The 18,962-nt window shown below is 44.5% G+C and overlaps 1 protein-coding gene across 1 annotated transcript in view; it reads left to right on the plus strand.

Annotated features, from left to right (window-relative positions):
• The window catches only part of col12a1a (collagen, type XII, alpha 1a), a 105,042-nt gene extending 90,983 nt beyond the window's left edge, over window positions 1-14,059 (plus strand). The window contains exons 57-67 of the mRNA XM_084311126.1: window positions 256-351; window positions 897-950; window positions 2,222-2,275; window positions 2,633-2,686; window positions 3,439-3,510; window positions 6,070-6,105; window positions 7,451-7,517; window positions 7,632-7,814; window positions 9,669-9,746; window positions 11,415-11,585; window positions 13,137-14,059. Of these exons, the coding sequence (XP_084167252.1) occupies window positions 256-351; window positions 897-950; window positions 2,222-2,275; window positions 2,633-2,686; window positions 3,439-3,510; window positions 6,070-6,105; window positions 7,451-7,517; window positions 7,632-7,814; window positions 9,669-9,746; window positions 11,415-11,585; window positions 13,137-13,285 (1,014 nt within the window). The 3' untranslated portion in view covers window positions 13,286-14,059. The remainder of the gene's footprint in view (window positions 1-255; window positions 352-896; window positions 951-2,221; window positions 2,276-2,632; window positions 2,687-3,438; window positions 3,511-6,069; window positions 6,106-7,450; window positions 7,518-7,631; window positions 7,815-9,668; window positions 9,747-11,414; window positions 11,586-13,136) is intronic.
• Window positions 14,060-18,962: the final 4,903 nt, after the last annotated feature.

An 18,962-nucleotide genomic window follows, 5' to 3' on the forward strand; every position in this document is an offset into this window, starting at 1 on the left:
CATGCACCATCAGACAAGACAAATTACACACATCTGAACTCACTTATCAAATAGCGCTGTATATTTTCCCTCAGTTTGATTTAAGGGAGGCCTATTTTTAAGTGGTCTGATGGCCTCAATTTCTCAACGGACTGTTCCGGTTCATTCTCTCTACCCACACTAAGGGGGGGGGGGGGGGTCTAGTTGACTCCGGGGCCATATGGTGTGAATATTTAAAAGAGTGTGTCTATAACTGTTTTTGTTTTTGCTGTACAGGGTCCGATGGGGCCGCGCGGTGAGCTGGGACTCACAGGTTCACAGGGACCACCCGGTCCACAAGGCCCCAACGGACTGTCTCTGCCCGGACCGCCCGTAAGTCACACTTATTTACGTCCTCAAAGACACCCGGCGGCTCGCGCCAACTCGCCCCCCAAGACTCGTTCTCGGGGCGTGAGTTTCTAAAACATCCAGCTAGTGTTCACAAGTCATACTAAGGTCCATAGATAGTCACAACACTGGCAGTGAATAGCTGTTTGGAGTTTGCAAACAACCAGTGGGGGTTGGAATGTACAATTATTTGTGACAGCCACCACAGTTACCCCTTATTAGCGATGATGTTGATAGGTGTTTGCAGTTTGTGGGACGGGTACAGCGCCGCTGAAATACTTGCTGCTACGCGTCCGCCAATATGTGTGATTTACACCCGTAGTAATAGGACACAAAGAGCTCTGTATTTATTTTTAGCGAGGCAGCGCTATGACTTCCTAGATACTCACTTACTTCTAGGTTGTCCTTGTCAACACATAGATGTAAATTGCATACCAGTGACAGCCTTGGGTGTACAAGAGAAACACCAGAACAGTTTTTCTTGCCGAGTGCAGCTCTAACTCAAACCCGCCCATTCTCCTCCTGCACAGGGTCAGTCCGGACCAAAGGGAGATCACGGAGACCCAGGCCTGACGGGCCTGCAAGTGAGTACTGCTCTGGCGTTCTGCGCGCACGTGTGTGTCTACGTCTGTGTGTGTACGCTGTTGGTTTTTGAACAGGAAACCGGAGACAATCTGCGGAGAGCAACATTGCTACTGGAGCCTGGAATCAGTCCAACGGCGAGGTTGAAAACCACACACAAAGTGGGAGGTAGACCCCTGCCATCCCCTGAGAGGCCCCAGACACTCAAATCAACCCGCTGATTGACAGCCGGTGGAAGGCCAGTGGTGCAGTTAAATTATTATGGAGCAGCTGACTCGTCTTACCGGTGGGAAATGGGAAATGGAACATGCTGATTGAGGATGATGAGAACCTCTGTAAGGACTCAGAAAGACCGCCCGTGGGTCTGAACATCCGTTGACGCAGATGTCATGCTGGGATTATCCTTTTTTCGTTTGGAACTGGAGAGAAGTGTAACCATCAACCTCTAAACTGGATTAGCATACCCCCCCTACCCCCCTCTCCCTCTGGGTACTCGGTTCTTGAATGCTCTCTGGATTTATACCCACCATCGCGTGGACCAAGTCCAAAGACATCGGCAGACAATGGCTTCTCAGATTTGAAGTTAAGCTTGCCAGTGTGTGACACATTAGAGGAATTGATTTGGAAAAGCCACCTCGCATTATGGATTGGAACATCGTACCGTAGTTGGGGGTACAACTGTCACAACGGTGAGTCATCAGTATATAGTGAACGCCTTTATTTGGAGGGCAGAGAGAACATTTTAAAACACATACGCGTTTCAGCGGTGTGCCTTCCTTCCTCATTATGGATTCTTTGGCATTCTGGAGAAGAAGATCCCGATGGTATTCACAGGGCCTTTTTTCCTTGAGTGGGTTGGCATTACGCTGTCATTTCTTGGCTGAGGAAGTGGTCATTCAGTCGACGCCCACCACCCACCACCACCGTCATTGACTACTCCGGCCTCATTTTAAAGGAATGCCAACGTGGGAAAAAAAGAGAATCTCATATCGGACCTCATTTGGCTTCCGCCGTACTGTTGGCTGCGTCATATCGGTTCCCACGTCGTATCAAAGCTCATTATGCAGCTCATTGTCTATTGAAGATTTCAGTCGTGGTCATCCAAGAGGAAAATATGACAAGGCTGAATTAATCTGTTGGCTACATTAATAGGAAACTGCAGAATAAAAAAAAATATATATATATATTGTCAATGGCATTTGGGATCTATATGATTGTATTGTCCCTGATTGTTTCGCATTTGATTAAGCATGTCTGCTTCTCCCCCTCACAGGGTTCTCCTGGGCCCTCCGGTCCTCAGGGCCCCTCTGGACCAGCCGGAGGACGGGTAAGATCCAAGCTCCCAGCCTTGTTCGACGACACACCTGCTCCGTTGACAGGCCTCACGTCTAAAGCCAGCGCCTACTTAAGCACATGTTTTGCATCTGAGCACCTACTCCTCTGAGCGTGTACAAGTCAACGTTTTTTTTTGTCCGGTATTTGCGCTGCAGCTTAACACATATGTCAGACAAAAACCATTGAGCAGAGTCCCATATGGTAATTCATTTTCCCCCAACGTGGTTTATGAAGACAGACTCAAACCCAGAGACCAATATAACTCCATATAACACAGATTTATTGCGTCGATAGGGAACCCCATTGTGTCGTAGCCCACGTGTGATTGTGTATTGTTGTTTTTGCATAGGGACCACCAGGGAAGGAGGGACAGTCTGGACCCAGAGGCCAACCAGGACCTTTGGTAAGTTTAGGTTTGTGTGAGTGTGAGCGTGTCTTTATGTCTGTTGTGTATGTACATGTGTGTGTATGTATGGTACAGCCAGGGGACTTAATCCCTCGTAGCTCTGCTTCCTGATGTATGTAAAACAATTACACCTCTGGTTCTGTGGTCCCGCTCAGCTAGAACAGAAGAGAAAAAAAGGAGCCTCTTGTCTCCCCGCCACCGTAATGAGAATAAAGCGTGCATCTCATTTTCTTCTTCTGTGGTTTTAGAGGAGGCCTGCGTCTACTTAATCGTCACATGATGCCAGCGGGCTGCATGCCAATATCGCACTCGCATGTACTACGTGGTTCCTACTGCTCTAAGGGCCATTAGCACAGTCTGGCGTGTTTTTGTGTGCGTGTGTGCGTGTATGTGTGCGTGTATGTGTGTGTGTGTGTGTGTGTGTGTGTGTGTGTGTGTGTGTGTGCGTGTGTGTGTGTGTGTGTGTGTGTGTGTGTGTGTGTGCGTGTGTGTGCGTGTATGTGTGTGTGTGTGTGTATGTGTGTGTGTGTGTGTGTGTTCCAACTCTGTGGGGTGCCTGTTTCCACCTCTCTGTTTAGATGTTGGCTCGTTATACCGCGTGCCTCCCCCTTGCAGATGTCCATGTATACATCCTACAGTAAATCTTGTTACACAACGCAGCTTTAACGGGGGGCAGGAGCTAATGGTTGTAATCAGGTTTACTGTGCTGTAGCTGAAGGTAAACATTGCTGTTCTTCTGCCTTTTCCAGGGAAACCCTGGAAATTCAGGAGTACCAGGAGTTTCAGGGAAACCAGGAAAGTCTGGAGACACAGGAAATCCCGTATGTATAACATAACACAACTTAACCCATCATGTATAACACAACACAACATAACCCACGATGTATAACATAACACAACATTACCCAGTATGTATAACATAACACAACATTACCCAGTATGTATAACATAACACAACATTACCCAGTATGTATAACATAACACAACATTACCCAGTATTTATAACATAACACAACATTACCCAGTATGTATAACATAACACAACATTACCCAGTATGTATAACATAACACAACATTACCCATTATTTATAACATAACACAACATTACCCAGTATGTATAACATAACACAACATTACCCAGTATTTATAACATAACACAACATTACCCAGTATGTATAACATAACACAACATTACCCAGTATGTATAACATAACACAACATTACCCAGTATTTATAACATAACACAACATTACCCAGTATGTATAACATAACACAACATTACCCAGTATGTATAACATAACACAACATTACCCAGTATGTATAACATAACACAACATAACCCAGTATGTATAACATAACACAACATTACCCAGTATGTATAACATAACACAACATTACCCAGTATGTATAACATAACACAACATAACCCAGTATGTATAACATAACACAACATAACCCAGTATGTATAACATAACACAATATAGCCCAGCACTGTATGTATAACATAATGTAACCTGATATGAATGCCACTTATTTCAATAATTCATATTCATATTCATGTTCTTCCTGTGCCCCAGGACAGGTCAGTCTTTCCTAAAGCTAGACATCAGAGAGATAACCCTCCAATCAGTGATGTCACCGGGATGTACAATCTGGGTCTACTCCATTGACAATGAATGGAGCTCTGACTTTACAAGGCCATAAAATATCTGAGTGAGCTCTTACACCCAAGTGAGGTTACTGTATATTCTAGCATTGCCAGAAGGTCCGAACCAGAATCAAAACCTCATTTGGGTGTAAGAGCTCACACAAACATTTTATGGCCTCATAAAGTCAGAGCCCACTCTTTCTGATTTCTAGCTTTAGGAGAGAGTGGTGCATGTTCACAAATACTGACTGAACTGTCCTCCGAACCAAACCAGTGTCATTGCCAGCAGCCTGGGTAACCTGTCTCCCCTAGTCAAGCCCTTTGTTAAAAACCTGGGTGTGCTCTTTGACCCCGAGTTTTCCTTCAATAGGCAGGTAAACTCTGTGGTGAAGGGGTGCTTTTTCCAGCTCCGGTCCATAGCCAGGATCAAGGCAATTCTCTCCCCCTCAGACCTGGAAAGAGTAATTCACGCCTTCATATCCTCACGCTTAGACTACTGTAACTCCCTGTACCCGGGGCTAAATAAATCCACCATAGCCCGTCTACAACTCCCCCAAAATGCTGCCGATAGACTGCTCACAGGTACCCGGAAGAGAGCTCACATCACCCCTGTACTTGCCTCCCTCCACTGGCTCCCGGTGCGCTTTAGAATAGACTTCAAGGTCCTTTTATTGGTTTACAAAGCCCTAAATGGTAAGGCCAGCTGCTTACCTAGCAGACCTCATCACCCCCTATACCAACGCCAGGGCCCTCAGATCGGCTGATAAGGGTCTCCTAACCACCCGTAGGTCTAACTTCAAGTCTAGGGGGGGGACGTGCTTTTGCGGTCACAGCCCCTGACCTCTGGAACAGCATCCCCATGTCCATTAAATCTGCCCCCTCCATCGAGTCTTTTAAATCAAAACTCAAAACCCACCTATATCGCCTGGCCTTCCCTGACTCACTTTGACTCTTGCCGTGCTTGTTGACGTGTTGTTCTGTTTTTCCTTTGTCTATCCGTTGATTTATTTATTTTTTTATATACTTTTCTTTGTTCTTAGCTTAGCTATGTGAAGCACTTTGGTTGACAAGCGTCATGTTTAAACGTGCTATATAAATACATTTGATTGATTGATTGATTGATGGGGAGATCATATGTGAATTCTTAAAATGGGTGGCATTCCCCTTTAACTTAACTCAGTACGTACAACATAACACAACCCACAATGTATAATAACACATCTCAACCTAATACTGTATGTACAATACAACACAACGCGACTCGACTCGACTCGACTCGACTCAACACAACACAACTCGACTCAACACAACTCGACTCGACTCAACACAACACAACACGTACTGTATAACAGAACCCACTTAACATAACACAAATCAACCTAATATGTATAACACAACTCAATTCAACCCACTATGCATAACATCATACAACACAACCCAATATGTATAACACAACACAGCCTCATAGTTGAAGATTGTCTATCCATAGTTCAGCATAATGTATACTGTAAACAACCAACATAAGATGGCCTTAATGAGCCAAAAGAATGTAAAGAAAGCATGTGAATGCCCATTATATGTTAACAAGCCTTAATGGTTGTCCTGCTGTTGCTTGCTATTAGCAAAATGGGAGTACTTTGCCTTATTGCACCATGCTATCTTTAGAATTTGCAACTTCCTAATTTAATTATGTGAACCTCAAACATGTGTTCTTATTTTGTGTCTTTCACAGGGAGTGGTCGGCATTAAAGGAGAAAAGGGAGAGAGGGTTCGTATATAGTTTTTAATACATTATAATCATACATCAGCATGGTACGTGACTAGACCCCAACAGAATCTGCACACTTATTTCCCTTCAATTCCTGAATCTTTGGTCAGATTTAGGATAATATCCACTCAATCTGAACCTCTGTAGATTTAGGATAATATCCACTCAATCTGAACCTCTGTGGATTTAGGATCATATCCACTCAATCTGAACCTCTGTGGATTTAGGATCATATCCACTCAATCTGAACCTCTGTGGATTTAGGATCATATCCACTCAATCTGAACCTCTGGATTTAGGATCATATCCACTCAATCTGAACCTCTGGATTTAGGATCATATCCACTCAATCTGAACCTCTGAATTTAGGATAATATCCACTCAATCTGAACCTCTGGATTTAGGATCATATCCACTCAATCTGAACCTCTGTGGATTTAGGATCATATCCACTCAATCTGAACCTCTGTGGATTTAGGATCATATCCACTCAATCTGAACCTCTGGATTTAGGATAATATCCACTCAATCTGAACCTCTGGATTTAGGATCATATCCACTCAATCTGAACCTCTGTGGATTTAGGATCATATCCACTCAATCTGAACCTCTGTGGATTTAGGATCATATCCACTCAATCTGAACCTCTGTGGATTTAGGATCATATCCACTCAATCTGAACCTCTGTAGATTTAGGATAATATCCACTCAATCTGAACCTCTGTGGATTTAGGATCATATCCACTCAATCTGAACCTCTGTGGATTTAGGATCATATCCACTCAATCTGAACCTCTGTGGATTTAGGATCATATCCACTCAATCTGAACCTCTGGATTTAGGATCATATCCACTCAATCTGAACCTCTGGATTTAGGATCATATCCACTCAATCTGAACCTCTGAATTTAGGATCATATCCACTCAATCTGAACCTCTGGATTTAGGATCATATCCACTCAATCTGAACCTCTGTGGATTTAGGATCATATCCACTCAATCTGAACCTCTGTGGATTTAGGATCATATCCACTCAATCTGAACCTCTGGATTTAGGATAATATCCACTCAATCTGAACCTCTGGATTTAGGATCATATCCACTCAATCTGAACCTCTGTGGATTTAGGATCATATCCACTCAATCTGAACCTCTGTGGATTTAGGATCATATCCACTCAATCTGAACACTCTACTCTGGATTTCCCTCCTGTTGGAAGTCCTTGTCCAGGGATCCTGTGTGGGCCTAGACAAGACCTAATCAGCACATTACAGACTTTTCTTATTGTCTGTTGTGAGATGAGACTTTTCTTGTGACCACTGGGAATGTTTCATGTGTCTTCTAGGGAGACTTTGCATCCCAAAACATGATGCGCTCCATCGCCAGACAAGTTTGTGAACAGCTTGTGAACAGTAAGCAGAAGCAGAACATTCTGAATCCAACATGCACTCAATGTGTACTTATACATCCCACCTGGAGTTGTCTTGATCCCTAGCAATGATTTGGTTCACTTCCCCCCCCCACAGGCCAAATGAGCAGAATTGATATGATGCTGAACCAGATCCCGTCTGGTTACCGTAGCAACACACCAGGACCAACCGGTCCCCCTGGGCCTCCTGGCAACACAGGAGGTCGCGGAGAGGCCGGACAGGCTGGCCGAAGTGGGTTCCCCGGAAACCCCGGTTCACCTGGAAACTCAGGAGAGAGGGGTACGTTTGACTGCTCATTTCATTGATTTTAACATTTAGACATGTTGCGGAAGATGGGTTTGCAGTGAAACTCACTGGGACAAAGTAAAATTGGTGAGTTGGAGAGTTGAGCATAAATGGAATGAAAACATGATTGCATTACCTTGTGCACGTTGAGGTTAGCATGACTAGTAGTTTACCGCCAGGGTTGAACCCCCCCTCCCCACCAACCTCCCCTTCACACACACACACACGCACGCACGCACGCACGCACACACAGACGCACGCACGCACACACACACACACACACACACACACACACACACACACACACACACACACACACACACACACACACACACACACACACACACACACACACACACACACACACACACACACACACACACACACACATACACACACATTCATGCTACATCAGAGGTCGTGTGAATCTAGTGTGGATCTATCACCAGAACACTGCTGTTTTTAGAGATAACGCTACCACCAGTTCTGTTTCTAGGATTAAGCAAGAGGTACAGTAGATAAAGCTACCATGTCTGTATGTGTGCAGAAGGTAACGTACAAGTTACTACGTTTAGAGGATTGCCCATTTAGAGAAAGGCAAGTCCACAGAATCTATTGTTTTAAGTGTATTCTTGTTAGCCAACATTAACTGTGGCTCATGTTTAGAGGAGGACGGCCTACATGTTAGTGATCTGAGGTAATGTTACCATCAGCTGGGATCATTATAAAGCTCAGTGGCATTCGTATTTATTCTATGTGCTGTGTTGAAATTCCTCATGGTCTACCACTGACTTAATGTTATTGCGGTCAGCGCATGTAATGCGTTAGCTAACACCAGCCACGCGAGCCCTTTCTCATTAAAATCTAATCATCGTCGTATATCATGTTCATTTCTCATTTTGAACAGTTCGTGCATATTGGAGTTCATGACGAACACAAGGAGTCTACTTAAATAACAGTAGACTACTTAAAGGATTATAGGTTTGATTCAACACATGGGTTGAATCGGGTTTTCTGTGTGAGCATTGTGTTGCCATATTAGAGCGTGACACCATCTAATACCCTTCATACACAACGCTGATTATGTTTTGTGCAACCTGGCAACCCAGAGAGAAAGAAACCTTCCCTCTACCTAGTGTGAATCATTTTCCCTTTCAACCGCAATGTTAACAAACTCCTCACAAGTAGTTTATGGCAGATTTCATTCCCTCTCCACAGAGATCGATTTGCAATTTAAACAGTTGTTGAGTCGATGGCTTTTGTATACGTATAGCTGGCCTGGTTAAGGACTGGGGGTACGCGGATAGTTTCTGTACGTGATTTTTAATTGAACAGTAAGTACATGGCAGAGGAAGATAGATAGTATCAAGCAAATGTATCCCTGGATGTCTAATCTACTGTATATATGCTTGAGTGAAAATCTGAATGGCTAAACTGTCTACTTCACATAATGCATATAGCATTATTAAACTCATGTTTGTATAGGTTTTTGTGGTGGTCTGCCTCATAGTATGTAGAGGTTGTTTGTAAGACAATGTGTTCATATTTGACTTGGTGGCACTAGTGCGAGTGGGGGAGAAAACTCATAATGGCGACGCAACTGTAATTCGACGACGTCGGATGTAGTCGGAAGTGGTGGAGCGTAGACGGTGTCTACATTTGGTCCATCATTTGAAAATACAAAGAAGTGAGGGCCACGCCCCTGCGCTGCCCCGACTACACCCCTGACCACCACCATTAAACCCCTCTTACATTTCCACACATTTCAAAATATGGCCACTTTGCGGTCTCCAGATCACATATGTACATAGTACTATGCTAACAGTGCCTGATTCTTTTCTCATGTAGGTTTAATAGGAGAGAAGGGAGAGCGAGGATCTCCTGGATTAGGAACCAGAGGACAGAGAGGACCAGGCGGTCCGCCAGGTAACACCACTTTCTCTCTCTCTCTCTCTCTCTCTCACTCTCTCTCTCTCACTCTCACTCTCCCTCTCCCTTTCCCTCTCCCTCTCCCTCTCCCTCTCCCTCTCCCTCTCCCTCTCCCTCTCCCTCTCCCTCTCTTTTCCAACTTCTCACATACCGCACAATGCCCCGTCTTATTATCATATACAGTAGTATGGTTTCCCCATTACAAAGGAACTGTGACCACAACCGCAAATCCCAACACTGGAGCTACCACGCGTCATCTCCCATCACAATGGAGCATGGAACATAAGCGCTTACTGTAGAACATTGTTCTTGGAGCGCAGCTGGAGACAGCCTGTGGTGGTCTGTACTGTACACCTCCACAGTGTTTTATACCTTCACCTCCAACCCACTTCTATGAGGGCAACCCTCTTTCTCCTCTATTTTCTTCTATTTTTTAGTTCTTACATAACAGGCTGGCGTTGGACCTCTCTGTGACACGGGGTATTCCTCCGAGTGTGATTAAAACGGAGAGGGGCCCAGGATTTACCCAGATGCGTGTTAACTAAGAAGCGTCGTTCACGCAGCTGTACCGCATAAATTCTCCGCCGACCCCTGCAATCTATTCCCAGTGAAACACTTTGGTTCCATGAGGATTTATGTCCCCGGTACTCTCGTAGCCGGGCCGCGTGATACTCGGCGTGCCGGCGGCGAGTTCTCCACCACGTCGTCTCGGAATCCCGAGATCGGACGAAACACAATACGGCGAATGGTGTGCAATTATAGAGTATGTGCATAGTAATACCGAGGGGCTTTTCTTTGCTTAGCGAACATAAGCGTTTTTGAGGGTCTCCAAGCGATCTTTTCTCATTTTGGGAAAAACAACAAACTGTTCTTTTTAACCGTGTTGAAAGTTGTTATTAGGGTGATTTGTCTGCACGGAAGCAGCTGTAACTGATAAGTCGGTATGTTTTCGCAAAATGCTACCATTTCAGAAGATTTCCTGTAAATGGGGGGGGATTTAGTGGAAAATATCAGACATCATCTAATCCCCAACCCCCACCCACCCAATATACCCAACCACTCACCCACCCACCCAAACACCGCGGTGTCTGTTTCTGTGAATGAAGTGAGACTCGACTGAGCACCAGTAGGAGGAAGCCTGATGACTCACCACTCTGTGTGTGTGTGTGTGTGTGTGTGTGTGTGTGTGTGTGTGTGTGTGTGTGTGTGTGTGTGTGTGTGTGTGTGTGTGTGTGTGTGTGTGTGTGTGTGTGTGTGTGTGTGTGTGTGTGTGTGTGTGTGTGTGTGTGTGTGTGTGTGTGTGTGTGTGTGTGTGCGTGTGTGCGCGAGAGAATCAGATTGTTGTACAATGAGCTTTCTTTGGTGGCTTCATTGACAACACATGGGCCCACTTATGGGAGCTAGAGAGAGAGTGTGAGTGAGTGGGGGGGGGGAAAGAGAAATTCCATCCTGCGTTTGTACCGTCTAGACAGTCGGGGGCAGGGGGTAACGCCAGTCCTTGACTACCTCTCTTTTTTTTGTCAAACGTCTTAATTGAGCCGTCTAAATATTTAATTTACATTGCTCCCCGATCATTTCCACTGGAGACTGGATGTCAGCAGGGTTTCTTCCAACAGTTTCCAATCGCTTACTTTTTGTTTTAACCTCTCCCCCGACCACTTCCAGGGCCCCAAGGTGAGTCCAGAACAGGCCCCCCTGGTTCCTCTGGTTCTGCTGGGCCTCGTGGCCCTCCAGGTCGCCAGGGTACCGCCGGGGTGAGAGGACCACCTGGCCCACCTGGCTACTGCGACTCCTCTCAGTGTGTTGGCATCCCCTACAACGGACAAGGATATGCAGGTACATGATTATACTGACAGAGGAGATCTGGCATGGCAACAGAACAACATCACATACAACACTAAGTGTATGCAGTAGTATGCACGCTAATTTTATTTACAACTCGATGCTACTACCTTTTTCCTTTTTGCTTCGGTAATGTATGGACATCAGAATACATGGGGCTCCGAACTATTGGCGATTTGAGATAAAGCAACTGGAATTTATATTTATACTGAAAAGATTCAGCAAGGCGCCCCCGTATTCCATAGAAATCCATACATTAGGAGTATTGAGAGAAGCATGTGTAATCTACTCATAATAGAATGAGATGCTAATGACTTGTCCTTCAACAGAGAATACTCACACTTTTTACTCTGACCCATTTTCAGGTGGGGCATAGTAAAACTATCTAAGCCACCTGCGCCGCTTACTTTGAAGTCCTGTTTCTGAGACGCCCACTCTCGCTAAGGGGGCCGTGTGTAAGGATAATCACCATGGACTTAATTAACGAGCAAACAAAACCAATAAACATTGAGAGACAGAGAGAGGAGCGGACTGGCACTAACATCATCTCAAAAGCTGCAAGCAGTGATGGCAACCTACTGGCCTCTTGCATCTTGAGCGGGGGAGAAAAAAAAAACACCCCTCCCCTCCAGTGGGAAAATACAGAGCTTTTTTTTTGGTTTTCTTTTAAAAAATCTTTTTTTACAAAGAGGAAGGATCGCATGTACAGAACCCATCAAAAACAACTACTAACAAAGTGGATCCTAACTAGGGGACAGTGGTTAACATGTCAATGTGGAGGTCATGTCTGTAAATAAACTAATTTGTGCCTTGTAAATGATGTTTGAAACAAAACAATTTACTAAAACGAAACAAAAAACACAATCAAGTTAACATCTGTATTGAGCTTGTGCCTTATAACCCTCTGCTTACTTACTGCCAGCATAACATCTTTTATCTACAATGCCTTAAGTCATTTACACCGTTAGCGTTCCGGTCCAGAGTGAAGCATGTGCTTTTTTGTACATTTAATCATCATGGGATTTTCTTTTGTTGTTATTGTTGTTGTTGTGTACATTTGCCAAATCAATGCTACAATTTTCCTTTTTGTTATTTTTTTTTTAATATATATCATATTGTTTTTTTATTTGATTTATTTGATCATGTGCCTTTCTTATCTAATACCTCAACTGGTTTTAGGTTTAGAAAAAAGGAAATTGAGACGAGTGTCAGTCCAGACTATATGTATGTTATTGTAAATGTCACCACAGCGTTTCATAGTACGGTAGTTTCTCAAGATCTTTATTTTTATTTTCTTTGTTTGTATTTCTTAGTCACATTATCACCACATTTTGAAAGAACCTCGCGTTCTTACGACTTTACCCACGAGGGAGAAAGAGTTGGGGGAAAACAGTACAGTGGCTTTTTCGACGGAGTGCAATTTGTGTTAACGTCCATCGCATAGTGCAATATCATTTCAAACTATTAGTAATGCTGTGCATGTGAAGACTAAAGATTGTAGACTGAACACCTTTCTTTTGATTGGCCGAACCAAATATTTTCTAGCCCCTCCCTCCGAGCCCGAGGATGCTGTAGCATCTATGCCCGAGGAGCTGCCTGAAGACTATGAGACAATACAGTCGCCCGGTTACTCACGAAACCAACGAGGAAAGAGATCACTACCAAGAGACCATACCGACAGGATAGCAGCATAGACTTGCAAAAAAGGAGTTTCTCAAAAAGGTGTTATTATTGAAGCCATTTCCACAATCATCCATGTGTGACTTTTGAAGCTATTCAGAAAAAAACGAACAAAAGACATAGAATCTATGGGGTTTGATACCCCTGGCTTTATTGAACATATATTTTTTAGCCAAAGTGAGATAGGGTTTAGCTAGACGAGTTCATTATTTCATTACAAAACCTGTGTGCTTGCTACCTGTGTCTCTGCTTGTAATATAACTGCATCAAGTGTTTTATCAGAGTCCCATGTGTAATGCACTAAACATGTGAAAATCAGAGAACATGTAAAAGTTAGTTATGTTTTGAACCCTTCCAGAACATGGTTTTTCACAGTTCATTGCACATTTCACTATGTAAAGCTGTTTACTATTACCCTCCATGTCAAAATGGAGCCATTGATTTTCTTCGATACATTTCAGCACCAAAGATTGTTCAACATGGCTTTCTCAAAGTCTATTACACTAAATGTTAATCTGATCCGTTATCGAAACAATTCACAGCTGATCTTATTTTTCTTCTCACAAAAGGTGGAATTGCACGTCTGTGTTGTATATTTAGTGAGGATTTCTATGTCAGAATATAGTTGTTGTTTTGTATCAGTGCCATTGAAACTTGCTTGCAATGGACATAGAATAGCCTTTCCCATGTTTTAACTGCACATTTGTGAATTCCACAGCCGTATTTTCTTATTTATTTCTGAAACAGAAGAGGCATTTTTCAATAAAACTACTGAAAATGTAACCAAAGTTTTTTAGTTATTGAGTTATGTCTTTCACTGATGACTCTGGACCCTTCACTGTGGCTAATTAGAGTTGGTGTACCTACTGTGCCTAGCCAACGCTACCCAGGTCAGACAGGACATGTTTCCTGTGCCCAGCCAAAGGTACCCAGGTCAGACAGGACATGTTTCCTGTGCCCAGCCAAAGCTACCCAGGTCAGACAGGACATGTTTTGCAGGCTACAATGCATAAAGGCACACTGCACCACCATCTTTAGATGCGAATCACCTCAATGATCAGCAATGTCAATTCACTCACTCATTCATTCACGCAGTCAGTCATTAATTCATTCATTCAGTCATTCAATATGAGCCACTTTGTGAGGATAGTACAGGACATGTATGAGGGCAGTGCGACGGTGGTGAGGTGTGCAGTGGGAGTGACTGAAGGGTTCAAGGTCGGGGTAGGATTGCACCAAGGGTCGGCCCTCAGTCCATTCTTATTTGCAGTAGTGATGGACAGGCTGACAGACGAGGTCAGGCAGGAGTCCCCGTGGACCATGATGTTCGCAGATGACATCGCGATCTGTAGTGAGAGCAGGGAGCAGGTGGAAGAGAACCTGGAGAAGTGGAGGCATGCACTGGAGAGAAGGGGGATGAGGGTGAGCAGAAGCAAGACCGAGTATATGTGTGTGAATGGGAAGGAAGACTGAGGGGTGGTGATGATGCAAGGAGTAGAGGTACCAAAAGTGGACAAGTGTACTTGGGGTCAACAGTCCAAAGTAATGGGGACTGTGGTAGGGAGGTGAAGACATTTTGGTTCAAGCTATTTGTCACATTGTGGAGGACCTTAGTTAACATGGTATTTATTTGTTAAAATAAGTGGTCTACAGGTACATGTTAAAATAATAGCTCTACATTCTGACAGCCATCACTAATATAGATTTTTTTATTCAGTAACATGTTCCTCCACTCCAGGGTAAACACAAAATACATTTTCTGTTGTCCATTCCCACTTTATCCAATCAGGAGAGAGAACACCACACTTCAAAAATGGTCTGACCAAAATAAGAAAATACAACATAGTTATGAGCAAATATCAGCTTGAAACAAGTCAAAAATAATCTGCCAGCAAATTTGGCTTGGCAAGATTTCTTGAAATAAGTACAAATATCTAGGGTTCTCTCTCCTGAAGTGGGAAGGGATACCAGAAAAGTACTGTGTACTGCAGAGCAGAGGGACTGGGAGACCCATGTTACTGACCAAACCAAATCTATTTAACACTTATTTTAACAAAAGAACACCACTTACCACCTTACCGCTGGTTAGCGCTCGCTGCATATCATCACATTAGCAGGTGGCCAACGTTAAGAATGTAACCGTGAGAACATCTTGTTCAAAGTCTAAACTGAGCCAAAAACCTGACCTTGATGGAGCAAACATACTCCTCTCATGGTGACGCTTTTAAAGTGTGAACATTCAGTCTTGGGCTTGTCCGTCAAAGACCCAGCATGAGAGTTCACCAAAAGGGTGCTCAGAAGAAGTGGAGGGGAGACGTGTGCGAGTGTGTGTGTGTGTGTGTGTGTGTGTGTGTGTGTGTGTGTGTGTGTGTGTGTGTGTGTGTGTGTGTGTTGTGTGTGTGTGTGTGTGTGTGTGTGTGTGTGTGTGTGTGTGTGTGTGTGTGTGTGTGTGTGTGTGTGTGTGTGCATGCGTGTGTGCGTGTGTGCGTGCGCGCGCATGTGTGTGCGTGTGTGCGTGCGCGCGCATGTGTGTGCGTGCGAGCATGCGTGCGTGTGTGTGTGTGCGTGCGTATGTGTATCGGTGGGGTCCTGCACGATAGAAGTCCAGTGGTTTGAAATGCAAATTTGTAGCACAGTATACTTTTACAAGATTGAGAACAGCTTCAAAGCCTTGTAAGTGAACTCAGAAAAAAACAGTTTGGCCTTTGTTGTCTTATCAGTGTTTTAAAAGGTGATGATAAAATAAGAGGAGGCCTGCTCACAGAGACACAGGAAATGAAGGACAAACGGGGCGATTCATCAGGATGAAGAGGGGAATGCATTAAAGCCTGGCGCTGGTGGAGTTCCACACTAAATGCCAGAGATAACAACTGAAGGCGTGGCGTCAGCAGACATGGGAAACACGTCTTTGGAAACCACTTAAAGGGAACCCCGTCTTTGGAAACCACTTAGAGGGATACAGTAGGTCAAGGACTTGTCTGATTCATCGTACGTTGGGAGCCTCAGTAGTACATCTGAAAACCATCAGTGGGTTGTGTTAGTCATGTAACGTGACGTGTCAGAGGTTTTTGATGCCCTTTTGACCTTGCACTAGCATCGCTAACGAATGCTAAAGCTCAACAACCAACACACTGAGGGGTGTGGTTATGATCAATCTCCCAGCCTCCTTAAAGACCCGAACCATCTATGTAACTGGCAAAATAGTTAAACACGTTAATGTCGTAATGGTAAAGTGACAAAGCATGCATGCGTTGCAAAGAGCTCAATACACCTTTTAATTTGATATCTTGGATTGTCAAATACATTTTCTGTGTTTTATTTGATGAGAGGTGAGATGCTTGCAGGTAAACTGGACTTTTGAAGAAGAAGTCTTTATTCGTCATGCAGTGACACACACATGCGATGGGCGGCACACACATGAACACACACATGCAATTATTTTGGGTCGCCGATGAAATTGAGTCTCTGCGCTTGACCCATCCCGTCGTCCTTCCCCCCAAGGGCAGCCGGGAGCAGATAGGGGCTGCGGCGTGGGACTGCGCCCCGGGGACCAATCCAAGTGCTCCTGTCCGTCTTCGTCAGGGAACGCGACAGTGTTAGCGATCTATTGTGCATGTTTTTTCCATTGGGTTTATCTTATCGGGAGGGGAAACCCTTGCAAGCATGGGGAGAACATGCAAACTCCACACCGAAAGGACTGAGAGATATCCCACCTGGGTAACTGGCAACGCGGAAACCTGGTCCCCAAGCGGGAATCAAACCCTGGACCTTCTAGCTGTGATGCGACAGTGTTAACCACTACACCACCGTGCCGCTAAGAAGGGGTTTGTGAACAGCTGGTTAATGTTAGTCATAAAGTAGGTAGAGCCTTTAAAATAACTTAAAACTTTTTAAATGATAGCGCTTGAATGTACTTCTCATATAAATCTTTTGGAACAATGCGTAGGGGAGGACATCAAACTATCACAGTGTTGTGTAGCTGAGTAGCAGGTGGGACACATTAAACTATCGTGAATCTCAAAAAAACACTTTATGATTCTCAAGGTTCACTTCTCCCACTATATGATACTCCTGTTGTCGACACAAATGGTGGCCACGTTTCTTTTTGTTTTTACAGGGTTCACCTCTTGGCCTCATTAAACTGCTCCTTAATCTGATTTACAAAGCAATTTAATAAACCGCAGTCCTGTTTTGAGGGAAACATTGACATTGCTCAGCACCAGTCCCTTGCTTTCAATTGTGTTTTGTAGGGATGCACAATGGCGTTTCTGGTATCAGATGTCAAAGAATTCCCCCAATACTACAATACTAGGGGAACCCTTTTAGTAATATTGGTGAAATTCTCTTTACATCCAATAATCCAATAAATAGATGCTACCAATGAATAAAATACCCTGAGAAAACTCTGGCCTCTGTGACTGTCCCAGGCCTAGTCAGCCACTCCAGAATCTCAGGGTGTCTGAATCTTATCAACCAATCAAAGATTTGTTTACCTACAATAAAAAACTGGGAAATAGTTTTTATAAATATTTTTTAAATCCAGCTTGGAGCTAGCTGCCAGTGCCTCTAGCAAACCTTTGTTGCTGGTGCACAGCACACCACGCCAGGCTTGAAGTGATGCAGACCGTGCTCTTATTTTGTGCTGAACAGGTAAGCTCACTTTTGCTCATTTCTCCCAACATGCCTGCAGTAACCAACCTTTGTGTGACATATCAGAAATCAAAGCAAAATTACTTGAGTTGCTGCACCCGGGGTTCAAATCCCGGTGTCAGCGGTACCTCCGACTTGGTCAGTTGACCCTACAAACACAATTGGCAGTGGGAAGCCGGTGCGGTATGAGTCCTGGCCGTGGCAAATAGCGACTCTTACTGGTCGTTCAGGGCGCCTGTTTAGCAGGGAGAGGATCTGGCGGATATAGCGTTAAGCTCTCCCAATGAAACTCCTCGCTGTCTGGTGAAAAGAAGCGGTTGGCGACTCCACGTGTATCAGAGGAGGCATGTGTGTTAGTCTACACCCTCCCTAGACCGACAGTAAGGCAGCGCAACGACCAGGAAGGGAACTGGCATAACAACTACAATTGGGGGATGTGGGAAAAAGGTAGAAATTGATAATAAAGGAGGTTTCCAATGACTCCAAACTAATGGTCCAAGTCTTTACCGTTCAATAAAAAGTAATTTACCATTACCCAGTAGCCAGTATTGACCAATGCTTAAAATGTAGGACTCAGAATTGGTATTGGCAGCATTGGTGCATTCCTTCTTTCGGTCAACCACACAGCCATTCATATTGTAGCCATCCTCCCCCTGACATTACAAAACGTCCTTCACTACTAGCTCCCCAGCAGACTTGGCTCCCTCCGCACAGTCGCCATGTCTGGATACCGTCTACCGGTTTGTCCGTGTCCTCTTTCAAACCCAGTGTGCATCTGCAATCACTTTGTGGCGAGTGATTCAAGTGGGCACGTGTTCCAGAGACTGTGGTTTCTTGAGAGATCTTAACGGGGCTCCCTGTTTCGATTCCAGTCGTCCCCTTTGCAACGGGGGACAAGTTGTCAGGGAAAGTTGTCATGGCGTTCAGATCTCGTACAGCATCTTGTCTCGTCTCCATACCGCAGGTGGTTCCGTTGCTTGGGGCGCCTAGCGTGCGATTTGCAAATGGAGGGACCATCTGGATGTTTCTCAATCAATTCAT

This window comes from Notolepis coatsorum (genome assembly GCF_963971535.1).
Source record: "Notolepis coatsorum genome assembly, chromosome: 3".
In the NCBI taxonomy this organism is placed as follows: domain Eukaryota; kingdom Metazoa; phylum Chordata; class Actinopteri; order Aulopiformes; family Paralepididae; genus Notolepis; species Notolepis coatsorum.